The 18,065-nt window shown below is 25.4% G+C and overlaps 2 protein-coding genes across 3 annotated transcripts; both read left to right on the forward strand.

The window, feature by feature from the left end:
- The first annotated feature begins 5,341 nt into the window (after positions 1-5,341).
- On the forward strand, positions 5,342-7,497 carry LOC101501845 (transcription factor bHLH25-like). Its single transcript, XM_004486572.4, has 4 exons — positions 5,342-5,556; positions 5,684-5,890; positions 6,685-7,062; positions 7,165-7,497. The coding sequence occupies exons 1-4, from the start codon at positions 5,521-5,523 to the stop codon at positions 7,282-7,284; spliced, it is 741 nt and encodes a 246-aa protein (XP_004486629.1). The 5' UTR covers positions 5,342-5,520; the 3' UTR covers positions 7,285-7,497.
- Positions 7,498-10,520: 3,023 nt separating this feature from the next.
- On the forward strand, positions 10,521-13,807 carry LOC101501528 (transcription factor bHLH25-like). 2 transcript variants are annotated; one of them, XM_012715145.3, is made up of 4 exons: positions 10,521-10,753; positions 10,883-11,373; positions 12,763-13,113; positions 13,366-13,807. In XM_012715145.3, the coding sequence occupies exons 1-4, from the start codon at positions 10,729-10,731 to the stop codon at positions 13,459-13,461; spliced, it is 963 nt and encodes a 320-aa protein (XP_012570599.1). In that variant the 5' UTR covers positions 10,521-10,728; the 3' UTR covers positions 13,462-13,807. The 2 variants fall into 2 exon arrangements, with proteins under 2 accessions (XP_012570599.1, XP_004486628.1); XM_004486571.4 differs by having other exon boundaries at positions 10,524-10,753; positions 10,879-11,373.
- Positions 13,808-18,065: the final 4,258 nt, after the last annotated feature.

Genomic DNA, 18,065 nt, shown 5'->3' on the forward strand with positions numbered 1-18,065 from the left:
GCAAAAATATAATTAATTGGATTGTGTTCTACTACAAAAAACTGAACTATTTAAATAGTTCATGAATTGAACTATATATTTAAAATAATTAAATTTAATTTAAAAATTAGTTTAATAATTTTATATTTTTTTATAAAATTTTTAAAATATATTTTTCTTGAAAAAAATATGAGAAATATTGAAACTCTTTTTTTTAGAAAAATCAAAATTAAATCATTTTTTTTCTTGTAAATTTTATGAAAAAAAAATCTAAAAATATTTTTTTTCTGAATATTTTTTGCCAAAATAACCTCGAATTTTTTTTTATGTTTATTTTTCTAAGAAAAATTTTGATTTTTCTTTATCAAATGAATTTCAAAACTTTTTTTTTGAATAATTATTTTGAAATTAATTTTAACTAAAAAATTGTTCGAAATGTTAAACTAGTTTTAAACTAGAACTGTACTAAATTAAATTTAAAAGTGATTTTTAATAACTGAACTAAACATTAATGTGGTTCAATACAGCTTGATTTTTACGCTATAAATATCTGTATCTACATTAATGTATCTGCAATGACAAAAACCAAAATGACATTTAATTGAAATATATTAATCTTCTCAATTCTTTCTAATATAAAGAACCCTAACACTCATTCCTCTCATTGTTTGATTGTATTGGGACAAGAATAGACGGTAGGGAGCGTAAATTACAAAAATAAAAAATTAAGCCATAGGTACACAGTGCGATCAACAGCAACAATTCGACAATTTTTCTTCATATTCCTTTTTTATATCTCTCCCTTAGATCCAATATACTGTACTGTATACATAGATAGATAAATTGAAACCGAGATAAAATGTTCTATCACTACATTAACGTTTAATTATGTTTCTTTAGTGTTGTCTAGAAAGGTTTCATTTTATATTACCAACCTAAGCATGAAAACTTCTTCCTAAAACCACATTGAGCATATTTGATGAAGGGAACTTGTATTTCAAATGAATATGTTTGAATTAAATGTTGATCTTTATCATTGTGAATATAATAATGTATGTGAAGACATGCCAGCAATCATGTCAAATAAGCATTTAATTTGAAGTGCAAAAATCATGAAAATTCATTAAAACTAACGGAAAAATAAAAAATTAGTTCAAGGTAGGAACTGCAACGATTATGGGAAAAAAATTCAAGAACTTGAAAATATTCTCTCAAAGACAAGTGCGGCATCACATGACAAGACTAAAAATAAGTGTTCACTTTTGATTGATATATATTATAATAGTTTATTTTATTTTCGGTGCAAATTTTGAGCGTAACTAACTAACTAGTAATTGATACTTAAGAGTGTGGTATGAGAGCATTTACTGCGATCCAAAAGGCAGTCCAATCATAGCAATAGTTAGGTCAATCAGAAAAACAACTCACCCAATATGGTAAATCACAATTCAAATTCTCACTATAAGAGATAGTCACATTAATGTCTAATATCTAAGCCCCCCAAAACAAAGAGACACGTGGGTTCTGAAATAATTACAGTCACCAATTCAATATTCAAAACCATGACTTAATTAGTTCATTATGTATCATTTTCAAGTTTGTCTTTCAGATAACTATACTCAATGATTAACTGATCAATCTGATAATAATATCTTACACTACTAAATGACTAAGACATTATTTAATTTAGGATATTATTATAACATCACTTAACTTAATTTGATCATTTTCCATTGTCTCGTTAGATCTACTCTTCTCATTGTTCTGTAACACATGCCTCATTAATTTAACTTCATATATGCAACCACAAAACTGTGTAACCAGCAATATTCTTTAATTAAGGTGCTAGAAGCATGTACATTTATTATTTAGGTTGAAAGTTGATTATCCTAAAAAATTAGGAAATATATAGAGAAAAATTATTTAAAAATATCAAAGTGACTTAAGATGAGCATTCGTGAATTTTTTTTAAAATTTAATTGTAATTTTAGTTTTTATATTTTTATTAATTTATAAAATCAATCTTTCTATTTTTAAAAGTAAACAATTTTAATTGTTCTTTTTTTTAAAAAAAAAAATAATCATGTAAGATGTTTTAAATAACATGACATATAATATGAAATATAAATTTTTTACTTTAGTGTAACCTTTTTAATTAAATATTTTAAAAAAGTTTTTATTTGATTTATATATAAAAAATATCTGATTTGATTTGAGTAGTAGATTAATAGATTCATGTCTGATCTATTTCTCCCTTAATAGTGATTTATTTTTTATTATTAAAATATTATATTTATGTCAAGAAAATTAGTATATATTTTGACTAGCCTAACTGTGTTTAGATTGAAAATGTGTTTGACACAAAAATTTATTTTGAGGTAAGGTAAGACCACGGGTAATCTTTAAAACATTAATAGTTGTATACACGTGTATATAATCATTCATAGATGACGTACCATATTTATTTTTTAGATAAGGTAAGACAACGACTAATAAATATCATATTTTAGTAGAAAAAATTAAAGGGTGAATGATCGATAGATGACCGAACCATATTTATATGTCTTGTTAAAATAAAGTACATATACCTATCTAAGAAGCATGCATTTGATGTTGTTATTATAGAAAAATAGCTTCTAGAAAAGATCTATAATTTGCAAAGTTTATAGTGAGTGCAATAACATTTATTGAGAGGCTTGTTGTCACAAAGAAATTGGGCAGCTGTGCCTGTAAGAACATGTTGTTTGGTAATATGATGTGCACGCATTGCCCATACATCAATGCTTTATTCACATGTCAACTGTATTGTCATTTTCATACCTACTGGCTACTGCCATGTTGCTCTCAAAACTGAAAACTTTTATTTCCCCACTTTCGACTTACAAGATTTTATATTGTTTTTTTAATAAAATACTACATACAGAAATCAAATAAGAGCATTACAATTTAGGATAATTAGATTAGAATACAAAAGATTTATGAGCAATTCTCTTGTTAAAAATTAAAACATAATAAAGAAACGCAACAATATAACTTAACAGTTTAATAAAAATTAAAATCTTATGTTTGGAAAAAATCTTTTCTCGCGAAGATAAAAACCACCTATTAAAATCAGAATGATTATTATTTAAAGTTGTCAATTTATTAGCACATAGTTTATCTTTTCTGAAGATGTGAAATACTTTAAAGTATATGACGACAAAGGAATAAAGAATTCTTCTATCTAGAGATCAAGCTCCAGCATAGAATTTAGCATACATTGTGTAATTTATGCCTAGAGAAATGCTAAGACAAATACGTACAATACCAAATAACTTCTTTAATAGTAATAGTTTCACATGGATCATAAAGAATGCTGAAAGCTTTAAGAATTTTAAAATTTATAATATCATTATTCGTGTGACAATCAGGGACGGATCCAAAAGTTTATTGACCTAAGGGCTATAACTTTTTTTAATCATGCATATAAGTACTTCAACGATATGAGAGTAATTATATTATTAACATAGTTGTATATAAATAGTTTTATAAATAACATATATAGTTAGGAGATGAATTGGATGAGAGAAATTTTAATATGAAATAGGAAAATTATTAAATTTTGACCATACATAGAAGATTGTGATTAAAAATGTTAAATGATTATTTAAAAAAGTTATTTATCTTTTTGTTTTAATCTTAACTATTTATGATTTGGTCAATGACTAAAAATTGATTTTTATGACACTTTCATTATTAAAGTAATTTCATTTCATATATTTTCTACATAATTGTAATATAAAATAGATTTAATTATCGTTTTAGTATTCATATTTTTACCAATTCACAAAACCGATCTCTTTATTTTAAAATATGACAGTTTAATAACTCATTTTAATTTTTTAACTAAAAAATGACAATGTGAAATTATTTAAATAATGTAACATATCATACGATGATGTGAAATGCAACATATCACAATACAATTTTCTAAAAACTTAATTTTCAACTTCATAAATATTTCTCTTTTGTAATTTAAATAATGACATGTAAATAATTAATGTATTTACATGATTCTATATAATGAAGTTGTAGACTACGTCAATTAAAATATGTAAAATTATTATTTTTTAATTTAAAAATCGTAAGTATAAATCAAAACTGTCAAATTTTAAAATAAATGAATTAATTATGTAAAAGTGTAAAAATAAAATATTAAAACTACAATTAAGTTTATAAAATAATAGCGTTTTTTTTGTTGTTGTTGAAAATAAACTAAAAGTGTGTGTATATAATGTGTAGTTTTAATACATATGTGCTAGTAATTGTAGTATAGTAGAAACAAAGCTTAATTGCAGTTTTGGTCCCCCTATTTTAGTTGAATCACGAAAATAGTCCATACATTTTATTTCTCTCTAGTTTTGGTCATTCAAACAGAATTTTGGTCCAAAACTTGATGAAATGTCATTTTTTTAAGCCACATCACACCATTTATGATAATAGATTTCAGATACAATTGTTACACCATGAGATCTTGAGGCATAGTGTAACTTAAATAAACGTAAAAACATAAAATTTCATCATATTTTGGACTAAATTTCTTTTTGGGGACCACAACTGGAGAGAAATAAAATGAGGAGACTACTTTAGCGATTCAGCTAATATAGAGGACCAAAACTGCAATTAAACATATAAACAACTTAATATATTTGTTAAATGTTCTTTAGAAAAATGTAGATTTTATCACAAATAAAAAAAAACAGTCATTTCAATAAGATTTATCACCTGAATTAATCTATTCGCATAATTTTAATATGCACTAATTGAAACTCATCTAAATTAATTGGACTCAAACCCACCAATAACTTATAAATGTTAAGTTATACTAATATCTACCTAATCTTTCAAATAATATATGACTTTGGGTATATGATGAAGACTAAAAACTTGTCATTTTATAAAATACAAAGACTAAATATGTAAAAGAAATATTATACTTTCTATAATTTAAATATATTTTATAGACAAATGTTTGTTGTACTTAGAATTATTATTAGGTGTCACCTAAGATGTTCACTCGATTTTTTTTGTTAGATTCGTTATCAATGATCATTGTATAATTGTAAAAAGAAAAAGAGTTTCAAATTTTGAAGAAATGAAAATTAATTAAGCAAATGTTTTATTGAAAACAAAGCCAAAATCGGTTTATTTTTTTAGATTTACAAACATATTTAGTACTTGGAGTCATAAAAGATGGTTCAATTCTACTCCTTGACAAAATTAACAAATAACAATTTCAAAATAAATTGATATTTAGTACTTTCGTTTCTTTTCTTTCTTTGTTATTTTTTATAAAAAAAATATTTAGTACTTTTTTTCTTTCTTCCATTTTCATTTTCAATGAAAATGAAAAAAATGTATCCTAACCATCGTTATATCTTTTCGTTTCCCATTATGTCTTCAAGCTTCATCACCCCTTCTTCACACAAAAAAAATTAAATAAAATAAACAGGAACAAAAAAATTCCTACAATCAATTGATCGAGTTCACTCTCTAACTAACATGGAGGATTGGTGGGAGAATTGGTTCTCCGATTTGGTAATTATTAACATGTCATAATTTTATTATTTAAAATGTTAAATATTATTATTTTTGTAAGAGTATATATACTACAAAAATAATATGTATGTAAGAGAATATTAATTGTATCTCATCATGTTTATAGGATATGAACGGTGATAATAGCTCCTTAAAATTAAACGAATGCGAAATGAATTCGTGTTGTAATTATAAAGCTCGTGCTACAGAAGGAAGAAAGAGGGTACGAAGTTGTTGGGAGATAGAAGATCACGTAATGGCCGAGAGAAAAAGGAGACACGAAATGGCAGAGAGATTAGTAGCACTTTCGTCTATTATACCTGGTTTGAAAAAGGTCACTCACTTCTTCTTCTTCTGATCTTAACGATTAATACTCTCATTTTTTCTGGTTGCATTTAGTTCACAACAACTTCTGGATATATTTTAGTGGCCTAGTTGTTAAATTGGTCAAATGAATTTTTTAAATTTAACATTATTTAATTTACTTTTTTCTATTTTTATTTTATTAATTTTTTAAATCAACAAACTCAATATGGTATCAGAGGTTTAATCATTCCGCTATTTTTTTTAAGATAAAAAATTAGATTTTTTTCTCTATAATTTAATTGGTTTATTGTTAATTTTTTATTTAATTTTTACATAATTTGTACATTTTTTTTTCACTCTTCCTCAATTCAAAACTTTATCGGTTTGCTTCCACCAATTTTTTATTTTATTTTTTTCTTAAGTTTCAAATTAGAATTACCTCACAATGATATGATAGAAAATAAAAATTCATCAAACAATGAGCATTGAGAACAACATATTTATCAATAAAACTTTATTAAAATCTAATACTACTTCAATGATTTGATATCGATTTTGTTTTAATAGCAACAAGTCTCAATTTTGATTGAGTTGAAAAAGTCGAATATTTAAAAAAAGTTTAAGATTATATTTTTTTATTTAGTACCCTACTCATTTTATTATAAGTAAATATTAGAAATTAGTAATACTAACTTTATGGAGTTTGAACCGTCCCACTTTTTTGATATTCTTTGTATGTCTCTTAGTTATTTAAATGAGTTATTGGGGAGCTCCTTATGTTAGTATTTATTGTAACATTTCACATTATATAAACTTGTATAGATAGACAAGGCCTCTGTACTTGGTGAAGCTATTAATTACGTTAAACAACTTAAAGGACGCATAGCAATTCTGGAGCAACAAAGTAATAATAAGAGTAAGAGGACAAAATGTACCAAATCCATAATCTCTTTTACCCAATCTCAATATCATCCACCTAATCATAATCATAATTTGGACTCCAATCAAGTGCTCCCTCAAATCGAAGCCATATGCATAGAGTCAGAAAAGGAGGTACTATTTATTAGAATCCAATGTGAGAAATGTAAAAGCATTTTGTTCACACTATTGGTCATACTTCAAAATATGCACCTCTCTATTTCAAGTAGCAGTGTACTTCCATTTGGTAAAAATACCCTCAACATTGCCATCATTGCTAAGGTAAAACAATTAATTTTGTCTTTCAATTATTATTATTTTTTTAAAATAGTCAATTTTATTAATAATTTTTTTAATATTAATGTGATTAAACATATTTCACAGATGGGGGAGGAATACAAAATAACAGGGGAAGAATTGGTGAAAAAGTTGAGACAAGATCTTATGGAGTTATATGAAATGCAACATCATGTGATTCATGCTAGTGTATCAAAAGAATTATAGTTCTTATTTGGAATGGTAAAGGATGAATGTGGACAAAAAAAAAGTTCAATTAAGATTCAAATTTGGGTATCTTAGTGTTGTTGGGGTTTGGTTACTTACTTTCTAGTTGTTATATTGATGTTTTAGGAATCTATAACAATGAATGGTTGAAGATTTATTTTGAACATATTTAATTGAACTCGTGTTAATTTCTCTTTTTATGGAAGAGATTTATATTCTGAGTGGTCACACTAAACAAATGATTAGATATATGCATATTTGGACGTTGGAATATATAACATGTACATATGTTTAAAAATTTAACTTTTGATGCTCAACTTTCCAAATAGTGTTACTAATTCATCCGTAAAAGCTGCACCTCCTCCTCATGTGCACAAGGACCCCCCTCTGTTAGGTAGCTGATATCTTCCCATAAATCAATGCATTTTGAAGGACTTTTTGGAATTTCACATTTTTTTAAGTTCAAATTTGTATGAAAAACATTATTGAAAGTGTAATTTTGATAGTTTTGTTTGTACTAGTAAACAAAATTGGAGGTTGAATTAGTAATTATTTTTTTAATTTTAATACTTTAGGAAATATTTGAGTTACCCCAATATTGTTTTCAACTTGAATTGTTTATAGAAGCATAGAAGTGGTATAATAATAATCAAGAGAAAATTTGGGGTAGCAATTATAATGCTACTTAGATGGCCAAATGTTGTCTGACTCAATTATAATGCTACTTAACAATTAATAGTTTTAACAGATAATAGATCAACTTTGCAAAGTTTAATTCAACCTAATTTCTGATCACACATGACCTATTTTTTAGGACATCAATTTTTTTAATTAGTGTATGTGTATACATCTATATTAAAATTATCAATTATATACTTAATAGTTAGAAATTTTCGGTGAAAACAATGTAGGTTAGAAATTATCAATTATTTTAAAGTTAGAAATTTAAAAAATAAACAACTGGACATAAATAATAAAAAGCAAGATATTTTCGGTGAAAACAATGAAAATGAAGATGATTTGTAATAGAGTTGATTGCTCTAATTAATGATGTAGGTTGTAATGAAAATAAAGGTATACTGCTTTTGCTAATGAAGGAGTCTATTTTATTTTTTTGAAGATTTATGATTTAAGAAAATGAAATAACCTTAAAAGTAATCTAAGAGGTAAATTGCTAAAAAAATATCTTAAAATAAATATACTAAGCGAGAATGTCCTCAAGATATTGTTAGTCGATATTTCTCATCATCACACTATATTTGTTGTTGTTTTAATGAAGAAGATCGAGATAGAAACCAACTAATTTATTCAAAAGAATTTTGATATATTTTTTGTTGTAAATTACTTGATAGAAGTCATAATAAATAAAGGTTTTAATGATTAGATACACTTTTGAAAAAGATTTAAAAAACACAAATTTAACGGTGTACTCATAAATTTTATGAGTGAATAGATTTCAGAAAAACATGACAATTAATAAGCATATTCAAGAGCTTATAAGAAACGAAGAAGAACAATGAAAAAAATATTTTACTCAAGATAGTTTATGTTGTTACATATTAATTTTACTTATAATATATAATTTAGCTTTTCATGGAACAAATGAGAAATTCAATGTAGAAAATAGTAAAAAAATATTATATTATTAAAATGATTGTTGATGAGATCATGTCATATAAAAGAACATTGACTGCATCAAACATAATGATTTTCATATATTAATATCTATTAGTTAGATGGATGTTGTTGCGAGTATGAGATGTTACTACTGCAACTTTGAATTGATAAAATATTTATAATTAATTTTGTTGGAACTCATTTATAATTTTGGATTCATCTATACTTTTGAATGTTTACGTAATCTTTAAATTTTCTTAATTCCACAATATTTTATTTTAGTTGATGTTATATTGAAACAATAAATAGCTTTTTGTATATCTTGTATGTTGAATACTACCAGTATTTGATAATCAATATTTGTCTATTTGATAAGACAAAAAATATTAGCTTATAGTGTATAAGTTCCTATGATCAAAGTGCATAAATTTTGTAACAATTATTCTCTTACGAATTTATAGTGTCTTTTGATATATTAGTTCAAGTTACATTTGAATTTATGGCGTTTTATTTTTTTTCAATTCATTTTAATTTTTATTATCTTAATAAAAATATATTAAATAATAAAAAAAAATATTTTTTGTCATTCTATAGTTATAAATTAATTCAACGATAATTTTACGAAATATTTTAAATTCAATCAATTCAAATCAAGTAGCATATTTACTATTATGTGTTTAGTGTTGTAAGTTCATCCACTATAAATTAATCATTCATTCATTATTTTTCACCAAACAAAGCTTATATACATGAAAAAAAAATCACTCATAATTTGTATTTAAAATCTTAGGATGTCCCTAATAGAAATACAACATTCGAACTCCTGAACTCTCATTCCAATTTGAACCTAAACATATAAAAATAGTTTAACGGACACACGTTATTAATGTAAAAAAATTTTAAATAAATATTGAATAAAAACTATGTAAGTTTAGTTTTAAAACACCCACAAAAGGATGAATTTTTAATGTAAAACTAATTTTATGTTCCCAAAAATGAAAGAAATAATACATCACATCTTATCGAAGTTTATAATGTGTTATATTAAATCTCTAATAATTGTGTTTTAAAAGTGGGAAAACATATGAAAAAGGAGGTGAAAATATCATATCAACTTTTACAACTTATTTGTCCCACTTTTTGTTCCACTTCTAGAAACGAAGCAGTGTAAACGTGAACAAAGTCGAATATCCTTTTCCAAAATAAAAAAGGTTTAAAGTGTTCGTTCACATGTTTTTTGTCCACTGTCTCTTACTCGTGGGCTTTTGGGCTAGCTAGTCCAGAATCAAGATATGCAAATTCTATCATGCTTTCGCAATTTCCAGTTTCACCTTTTTGCTTCTCTAAATTCTTTTTTTTTATTCATATTATAAAGTTTTTATTAATCTGTTCGAATTTATTTACGTATACATATTTTAATCATACTGGATCAAATTTTTGGGAAATAATTACTAATAAAAGAACAAAAATAATAAAAACAAACAATATTTTAATCGATTATTTTCATCCCTCTCCTTCTATATTTTTCATAAAATAAGAAATATTGTTTATGCTGTTAATATATATATATATATATTGATTGATAGCCGGTCTGAACCGGAGCTGATCCAACGGGTCACATATATGTTGATACAGGTGACAAATATGACGAATTTCCATAATAGGAAACAAAAATATAAACACAGGTGTCAATTAGAACAGTTATGATGCATTTATATGCATCGTCCGTAGTAATTAATTCAATCTTATTTTCATCATTCTTCAATCTTCTTCTCTCTACTCTTATCCACAATACATAACATAACCCACTTTCTCCATGGACCAATCATGCCAAAATTCCCCTCTTCATTTGGTAATTTATTTTCATAAACCATTCCATTTCATTTTTTTTATGTTCATAATTATATCTCGCATATAAATTAACAATCATAATTTCATAAACCCTAATTTTAATTTTTCAATAAACTATTGCAATAGGAAGTGTGTGATTTGGAGAATATGGCAGAACAGTGTCAAAATAGTATTGATGATGATGATGAGTTCTTAAGAAACATATTCCTTCAACAACCTGAAGAAGCAAAGTCATCTTCTGAAAGTGAAAATCAATTACAATATCTGCAACTACAGAACAACAACAATAGATCAGAGAAAAGGGTTCACAATTCAAAGATGACAACTCCGAGAACATTCATAATCTCTTTTGATAAATCCACAATAATACCAGCAGCAACAGTAGAAGTTGAAGAAGAACCTAATAAACGAATGGAGAGAAGAAGTGGTTCAAAATTACCTAATTCGCCTTTGTCAGAAAATAAAAAAAGTATGGATTCAAAATCAAAAGCAAATCAAGGAGGAAAGAAAAGCAGAAGCGATTCTCAGTATTTGGATCATATTATAGCAGAGAGAAAACGGAGATTGGAACTTACACAGAAGTTCATTGCACTTTCTGCCACCATACCTGGCTTGAAGAAGGTAATTTTTTATTCACTTTTTTATATCAAATCATCAAATATATTACATTTTCTATTTTATCATTATGTTTTATCTCTATCTCTTGGAAAATTCTACCAACTATTTTTTTTATTAATTAATTGCATCACTGATTATTTTTTGTAATTACTCCCTCCTACTTATGAATATTAATTTAACAAAAACAGTTATCTTAAAATAAATAAATGTTATTCACCATTTTCAATACACTACTTTATCTAAAATGAAATTAATAATTTGATCAGATATTAGTTTAATATATATTTAATATTCAATTTATTTATTTTGTTTTCAACAATCAACTTAATCATATCATTGCCTCAATTATTAAGTTTGAAAAAAAATTTATATATAGACAAATTGCCATCAATTAAATTTGGTCTATTGTAGTATTTATTTACTTGGTCCAGTGTAGCATTTTAATATCAATCATATTATTGTCTTAATCATAAAACTTAAATAAAAAATTATATATAAGCGAGGCGTCAACTATTAAACTTGTTAACTTAATTCATCTTAGTATTTGTTTATCAATTTTGAATTGGATTTTTGAACTTTCATGTTAATTTTAGTGTATTTTACAAAATCAATGATTAAAATAAATTAATAAACTTAAATAAAAAAGTTGATTAAAAGAGGTATAAACAAAATGACTAATAGTAAGAGAATTCAAATGTAGGGAATCCTTGTCCTTATCTGTACTCACATTTCGTTCAGACTGAAAACACTTGGATAGTGCGCCATAGACAAGGATGGGTGAAGAAACGTGTCTAAAATAAAACAGTGACAAAAATGTTGAAATATGTGATCATTATTTTTTATTTAAATAGACTAACAATGAGTAGTTTATTTCTTTGATTACATTAAAAGATTGTGAGTAACTCATGCGTTGATGTCTAATTTTGAACTTAGTTGTTGTGTGTAAGTTTTATGATAATATTTTTTTTAATATTATTAAAATATACTTATGATATATATATATATATATATATATTTAAAGTTGTCAAATAGATTTTAACCCAAATTTTACATCATATCATTTGACTTTTATTTTGTCACTTTTTATATTAATTTTCAAATACTCTAGTAGATAAATTATTTAAGAAAAAACTCAGTTTGGTTTCAATACTCTTGCATCTCTGTATTTTTTTATATACAAAAAATTTCGAAAATAAAATTTCAATTATAAAATTGTCTCTTATTTATTATATATAATGAAAATTTAAAAAACAAAATTTTCAACTCATAAATATTTATGTTTATATTTGGTAAATAATAATTTTATTTAACAATGGTAATTAATAACATGAAAAGGATCATGAATTAATTTATTGAATAATATGAATTTGGCATAAATAAAAAAATTGATAGACGGACAAGACCACAATACTTGGCGAAGCAATCAGTTATGTGAAAGTACTTAAAGAACGTGTGAGGGAGCTTGAGGAACGAAACAAGATGAAGACAGAATCAACAATAATCCTGAATAAGAATGATTTTTGTTCAAATGACACAAATTTAGAGGATTGGTGTGAATTGCTCCCTGATGTTAAAGTAAGAGTGTTGGAAAATGAGGTACTTATTGAGATCCACTGTGAGAAGCAAAATGGAATTGAGATCAAAATATTGGACTTGCTTGAAAATAATCTTCATCTGCTTGTGACTGCCAGCAGTGTATTGCCTTTTGGTAATTCAACTCTTGGCATTACTATTATCGCTCAGGTACGCACGCATTCTATATGTTTTATTTATTTATTTAACTATTTAAAAAATCATACATAAATTCAAATTGGGCCGGGTTGAGAAATATTGACATGTGCGAACGAACAGGCTATTATTGCAATGGGTGGCCCCTTCGTATGTTGAAAAAGTTGAAACATATACCAATTGTTGGCGTATGATTGCAAAAAAGTGATATTGTATAATATATATATCATAAACTTTATAATAACACGATTAATTTACTGCATGCAGATGGGTGTGGCGTACAAAGTGACGGTGAATGATCTGGTGAAACCCCTTCGTCAACTGCTTCTGAATATCAGAACCAACAAAACTGATCCGTACTAGTGTATCAATTATTCATTTTCTTTTTCAAACTTTGAACATCTAAATGTTCTCATCAAAATCAGATCGTACAAATTTGAAGTTCAATCCATTTCTTCAACATTTTCATATTCCTTTGGCACAAAGGATAAACTAAGGTTGGTTTCCCCTTATTACTGTTGCTTATTTCCCTAATGCTCTACATACAATGATGGTGCAGACTCTATTAACGTGTGCCGCATGTTTAATGATGAATTGGTGCACCATCAGTCCCTGACCCTCTTAATGTGTTAAAAACAAGTGGTTGATATGAATGACTAACGTCTATGTCACGGTAGATATGAATGATTAATATGGTTTCTGGTCAAAATTATTATAGTTATGTTTTTTGAACAAATAAAAATTAACTGATATTAAATACAATTTTAGTAGGTGTGAAATTGGTAAACTATATAGTAGTATAGCAGTTGTGTAAGTATTTATAATAATGCATCCCCGGCGGGCACATTTCTCACGTTTAAGTGATGAACTTAATTGAAAGCGTACTCAACTTGCCAACTTCTTATTGCTCAACCGATCCTAGTCTACACCGTCGACCATTCAATGTCATGGTTTACAACTTCTTATTTCTAATGAATGAACTGCAAATTGTGTGCTAATTGTAGTGATATGAAATTGAGATTTAAGAGATAATAAATTGGAAATAAATAATCCATTTTTTATTTATCTATAATCAATAGTGTTTACAAGTGTATTCATATGCACATATCAAGTTTCATCAAGTTAGTTACCCGTTGTAACCGGCGGATCTTGACCAAATTTTTAGATAGTTCCAAATTTTATAATTTTAATTAATAAATTAAATATAATATTATATTATATATTCATATTTTGAATTGTAAATTTACAATTTAATAGCAAATAAAAATGCAAATACGACAATAGATACAAATAAAATGAGATTGGGAAATTGATAAGTTCCGGAGTGATGAAGTTATATGTATAACATCCCGTCGAAATGTTTGATCACCAAAAGATGATTTTCAAGTATTGATGTTAAGTTTTACAATTTTCTTCTTTGTGAGTAACTTTCTTTTTAAAAATGCATCAACTTTTTTTTTTTTTTTTTTACTTTTAAACATCATATCACTCTTAAAAAAAATACACAAATTAATTACACAATACTAATTTAGTAACAAAAAAAATTTGAATCACAAACATATTGAGATAAACAATTCACAATTCTCAAAGTCACAATTCACATTCACAAAGTACAAGAGTTCACAAATTTACAATTTCACATCCACACTACATTAATCACAAAAACAGTTCACAATTCACATAATAAAGTTCACAATCTCAATTCTCACACTAAATTCATTCATAATTCATAAAGTCACAAATACAATTCACACATTACTACTAGTTCACAATTCTAAACTAAAACAATTCACAATTAACAAATAGTAGAAGCGAAAAAGAATAACTGAGTAAGAATCTGAAAAATATAAGAAGTAGATTGAGATAGTTCGAGACCGCAAAACGAGACACAGGCAAAGAGAGATAGACAAGCTATGACGTTGGTCATAAAGTAGGAAAATTGGAGAATAGAGATGTCGGATGCGAGAAGAGAGAATATGATGTCGGGTAGATCCCACATTATAAGGGGATGAAAGAGAGAGACGAACGTTGCATGGAAAACGAGAGAGGACTAAGAAGGAGAAACGAGATAGTCGCTTCGTGTGGAGAAACGAGAGAATCATGGAGTAGAGAAGAGAAAAGTCAAAAAAAAGTGAAAGAGATAAGAGATAAGTTTCTCCATACTCTAAAAATTTGAGGGATGTTTTAATAACTTATTACTATTATTTTAATAACTTATCAATGTTATTTATAAAAAAAAATGAAAATAGTAGATGCCATGACCTCAAAGCCAAAGTTATGCTGCATACTACCTATTACAAAATACAACTAACTAAAACTCCAAACCGTAGTCTCAACAAGAACTTTTTGGTTGCCAGATCGGAATTAGGACTACCTGCATTTTCGTATGACATGAAAATAAAATTATATATATATATTATTTTAAAATAAATTATGTTAAATATTTAAACACTACAAAAAAATATAGTATTTAAAATGTTAAAAAGTTTTTTATTATACTTTAACGAATGTTAATATATATAAAGAATGAATCCCCTTCAAATCTCTATTACTCGAATCCTCGCCAAAAATAATTTAACTCCTTCTCTATTTTATATCATTTAAAGTATCTTGTAAGACATATATAGACATACAGTTTCCAAGTTCTAGTTTGGAGGGTCATTCTTTTTAAATACGTTTGCAAACTATATCCTTTACATAACCAAAAGCCTCTCTCTCTTTTGAATAACAATGTGGTGTATAATTGAAAGGAAAATAAATTTGTAGATTATAAATCACGACACTTGATTAGTGTAAATTAATTTTAAATAAACGTTCCATAAAAAATCATAATGTTAGTACATAACCTTTATAAGCATATTTTAAAAATAAATATAAAATATTGAATTGATCTTGGACAATAACACTCAAAAAGTTAAAAGATATATTTTTTTTATTACATCTTTTTCTTTTTAAAAACTTTTCAATAAACCATATTTTAAAACTCATATGAAGATGTTCTATTTAATTTGAGGAGGATGCAACTCGGAAATGTGACCATATAAAGGAAAATTATATTATTTATGAAAAGATTATATTTTTTAGTCTGAAGATAACTAATTAATATAGAAACGTGCTCATGTGAAGGAAAATTATATTTCCTCATTGGATATCGTATTTCTAGATGCGACCATGTTTTATTTATTATTATTTTTTAAAAATTTAAATAAATATTAAATTAATAAATAAAATATAATTAAAATAATTAAATTATATTCATAAAATTAAATAAAATACCATAAATTATATTAACAAAATTAAACAAAATGCAGAATAAGTTGGATTGCATGACGGATCGAATTTTATACTCCCTAGTTTAAAGTAAAATAAAATAACACATAATTACAAGATAGGATAAAGATACATTTATTATATTTTGTTTATTAATTTAATATTTATTTATATTTAAAATAATAATAAAACATCACATAGCCACATTTTCAACATGCAACTTTTTGTATTCAAGAATTTTTTTCTTCTTTATTGTCGTATTTCCACCTATGGACTTTACTTTTAAAAGAAAAAAACAAAATTGAGTATTTTAATATATAAATTTTTAAATAAAATATATTAAAAACATTAAAAAATGGAATATGATAAAATAATATCTAAAATAAAAAGTAATTTTGTTTTTTCTATAGTTTGTTTTTTGCCATAAATAGAAAGAACAAGAGCAGTACGTGCGAGAAAGACAAAGACACATTTGACTATTTGTTTTACCGTAATGGAAAAATGTTGTACGAGTAAGTATGATAAGATATGTGGCAGCTACGGTTCCACACCTATTAAATACTGATCACGTGGGAAAGCGTAAAGATTCATTCTGTGAATATGAACTGATAAAACAAAATGTTATCCGCAGAAGAAAAAAAATTAATAAAATATCCTTACCATTTTATAATAATTGATTATTTATAAAAGAAAAGTATTCTAAAATAAATATATTTTTTATTTATACTATTTGATTAATATTATTTATATATTTTTAAAAATATATGAAATAATTAAATCAGTCAATTATTGTAAAATGTAAAGATCAGTATTGTATTGTTATCTATATCTATAGCATATATACCTTATTTTGGTGTAATCTATTTTGAAGAAAAAAACAAATAAAAGAGGAGTTACAGCCAGAAGAAGCAACAGAAAGTTATGTGAAAAACACATAGGAGACAGAATCCATATCTCTACCGTAATATGTTCCCTGCATGATATTAATTTTTGAATAAAATATTGTTTGAATTAATTGAAACGGTTGTGTAATTATATATATAGGAAATTGAATTAATTGCAGCTGCAGCAGATTTCGGCTTCTAAAGACCAATTGTGAAAGAAGGAGAAAAGAAGATTAGATAGAAGAGAGAAAAAACAATCATTTTATTATCAATCTCTCATGTGATTTTACATTAAATTTTTTATATTACTCATTTAAACATTCAATATTTTTCTTTATCAAATGCATCAAAGAAATATCTTAAAATTTAAAAACGAAATAACTCATATATCTATTATATTAAAAAAAATTATTCATCTTTTCAAATATTATCATTAAATTTAAATATACCGATATGTATTAATTATTCGATATTTTTAAATTATTATTATAAAAGATGTCATATAATGTTAGATTATCTAAAGCAATTGTTATATATTAAAATAAAATTTAAATTCATTTACGTATAATTTGAGTGGCATAAACTTTCTTTATAAAATAAATTTTAAATATACTTTTAAATTGACAGATTTTGAAGAAGGTGATGGCAGATTTAACATATGACTCTATGTGAGATAATATATTAAATTAAAACTTAATACTTCAAGTTCAGATCTTGCAAAATTGTCTGACTTAACATACTTACATCCTAGTGGATCAAGTTGGTGACAAATTACGCAATCAAAGAAAAGGAGTATCAATATAAGATCGGAAG

This window comes from Cicer arietinum, chromosome 1, assembly GCF_000331145.2.
Source record: "Cicer arietinum cultivar CDC Frontier isolate Library 1 chromosome 1, Cicar.CDCFrontier_v2.0, whole genome shotgun sequence".
Lineage (NCBI taxonomy): Eukaryota > Viridiplantae > Streptophyta > Magnoliopsida > Fabales > Fabaceae > Cicer > Cicer arietinum.

Excerpts from the sequence above, each read along its gene's own strand:
- LOC101501845 (XM_004486572.4), top strand. The coding sequence starts at position 5,521 with ATGGAGGATTGGTGGGAGAATTGGTTCTCCGATTTG. Across the intron at positions 5,557-5,683 it reads AGAATTGGTTCTCCGATTTG|GATATGAACGGTGATAATAG; the intron begins GTAATTATTAAC and ends TCATGTTTATAG. Across the intron at positions 7,063-7,164 it reads ACATTGCCATCATTGCTAAG|ATGGGGGAGGAATACAAAAT; the intron begins GTAAAACAATTA and ends CATATTTCACAG.
- LOC101501528 (XM_004486571.4), top strand. The coding sequence starts at position 10,718 with ATGGACCAATCATGCCAAAATTCCCCTCTTCATTTG. Across the intron at positions 10,754-10,878 it reads AAAATTCCCCTCTTCATTTG|GAAGTGTGTGATTTGGAGAA; the intron begins GTAATTTATTTT and ends CTATTGCAATAG. Across the intron at positions 11,374-12,762 it reads CCATACCTGGCTTGAAGAAG|ACGGACAAGACCACAATACT; the intron begins GTAATTTTTTAT and ends AAAAATTGATAG.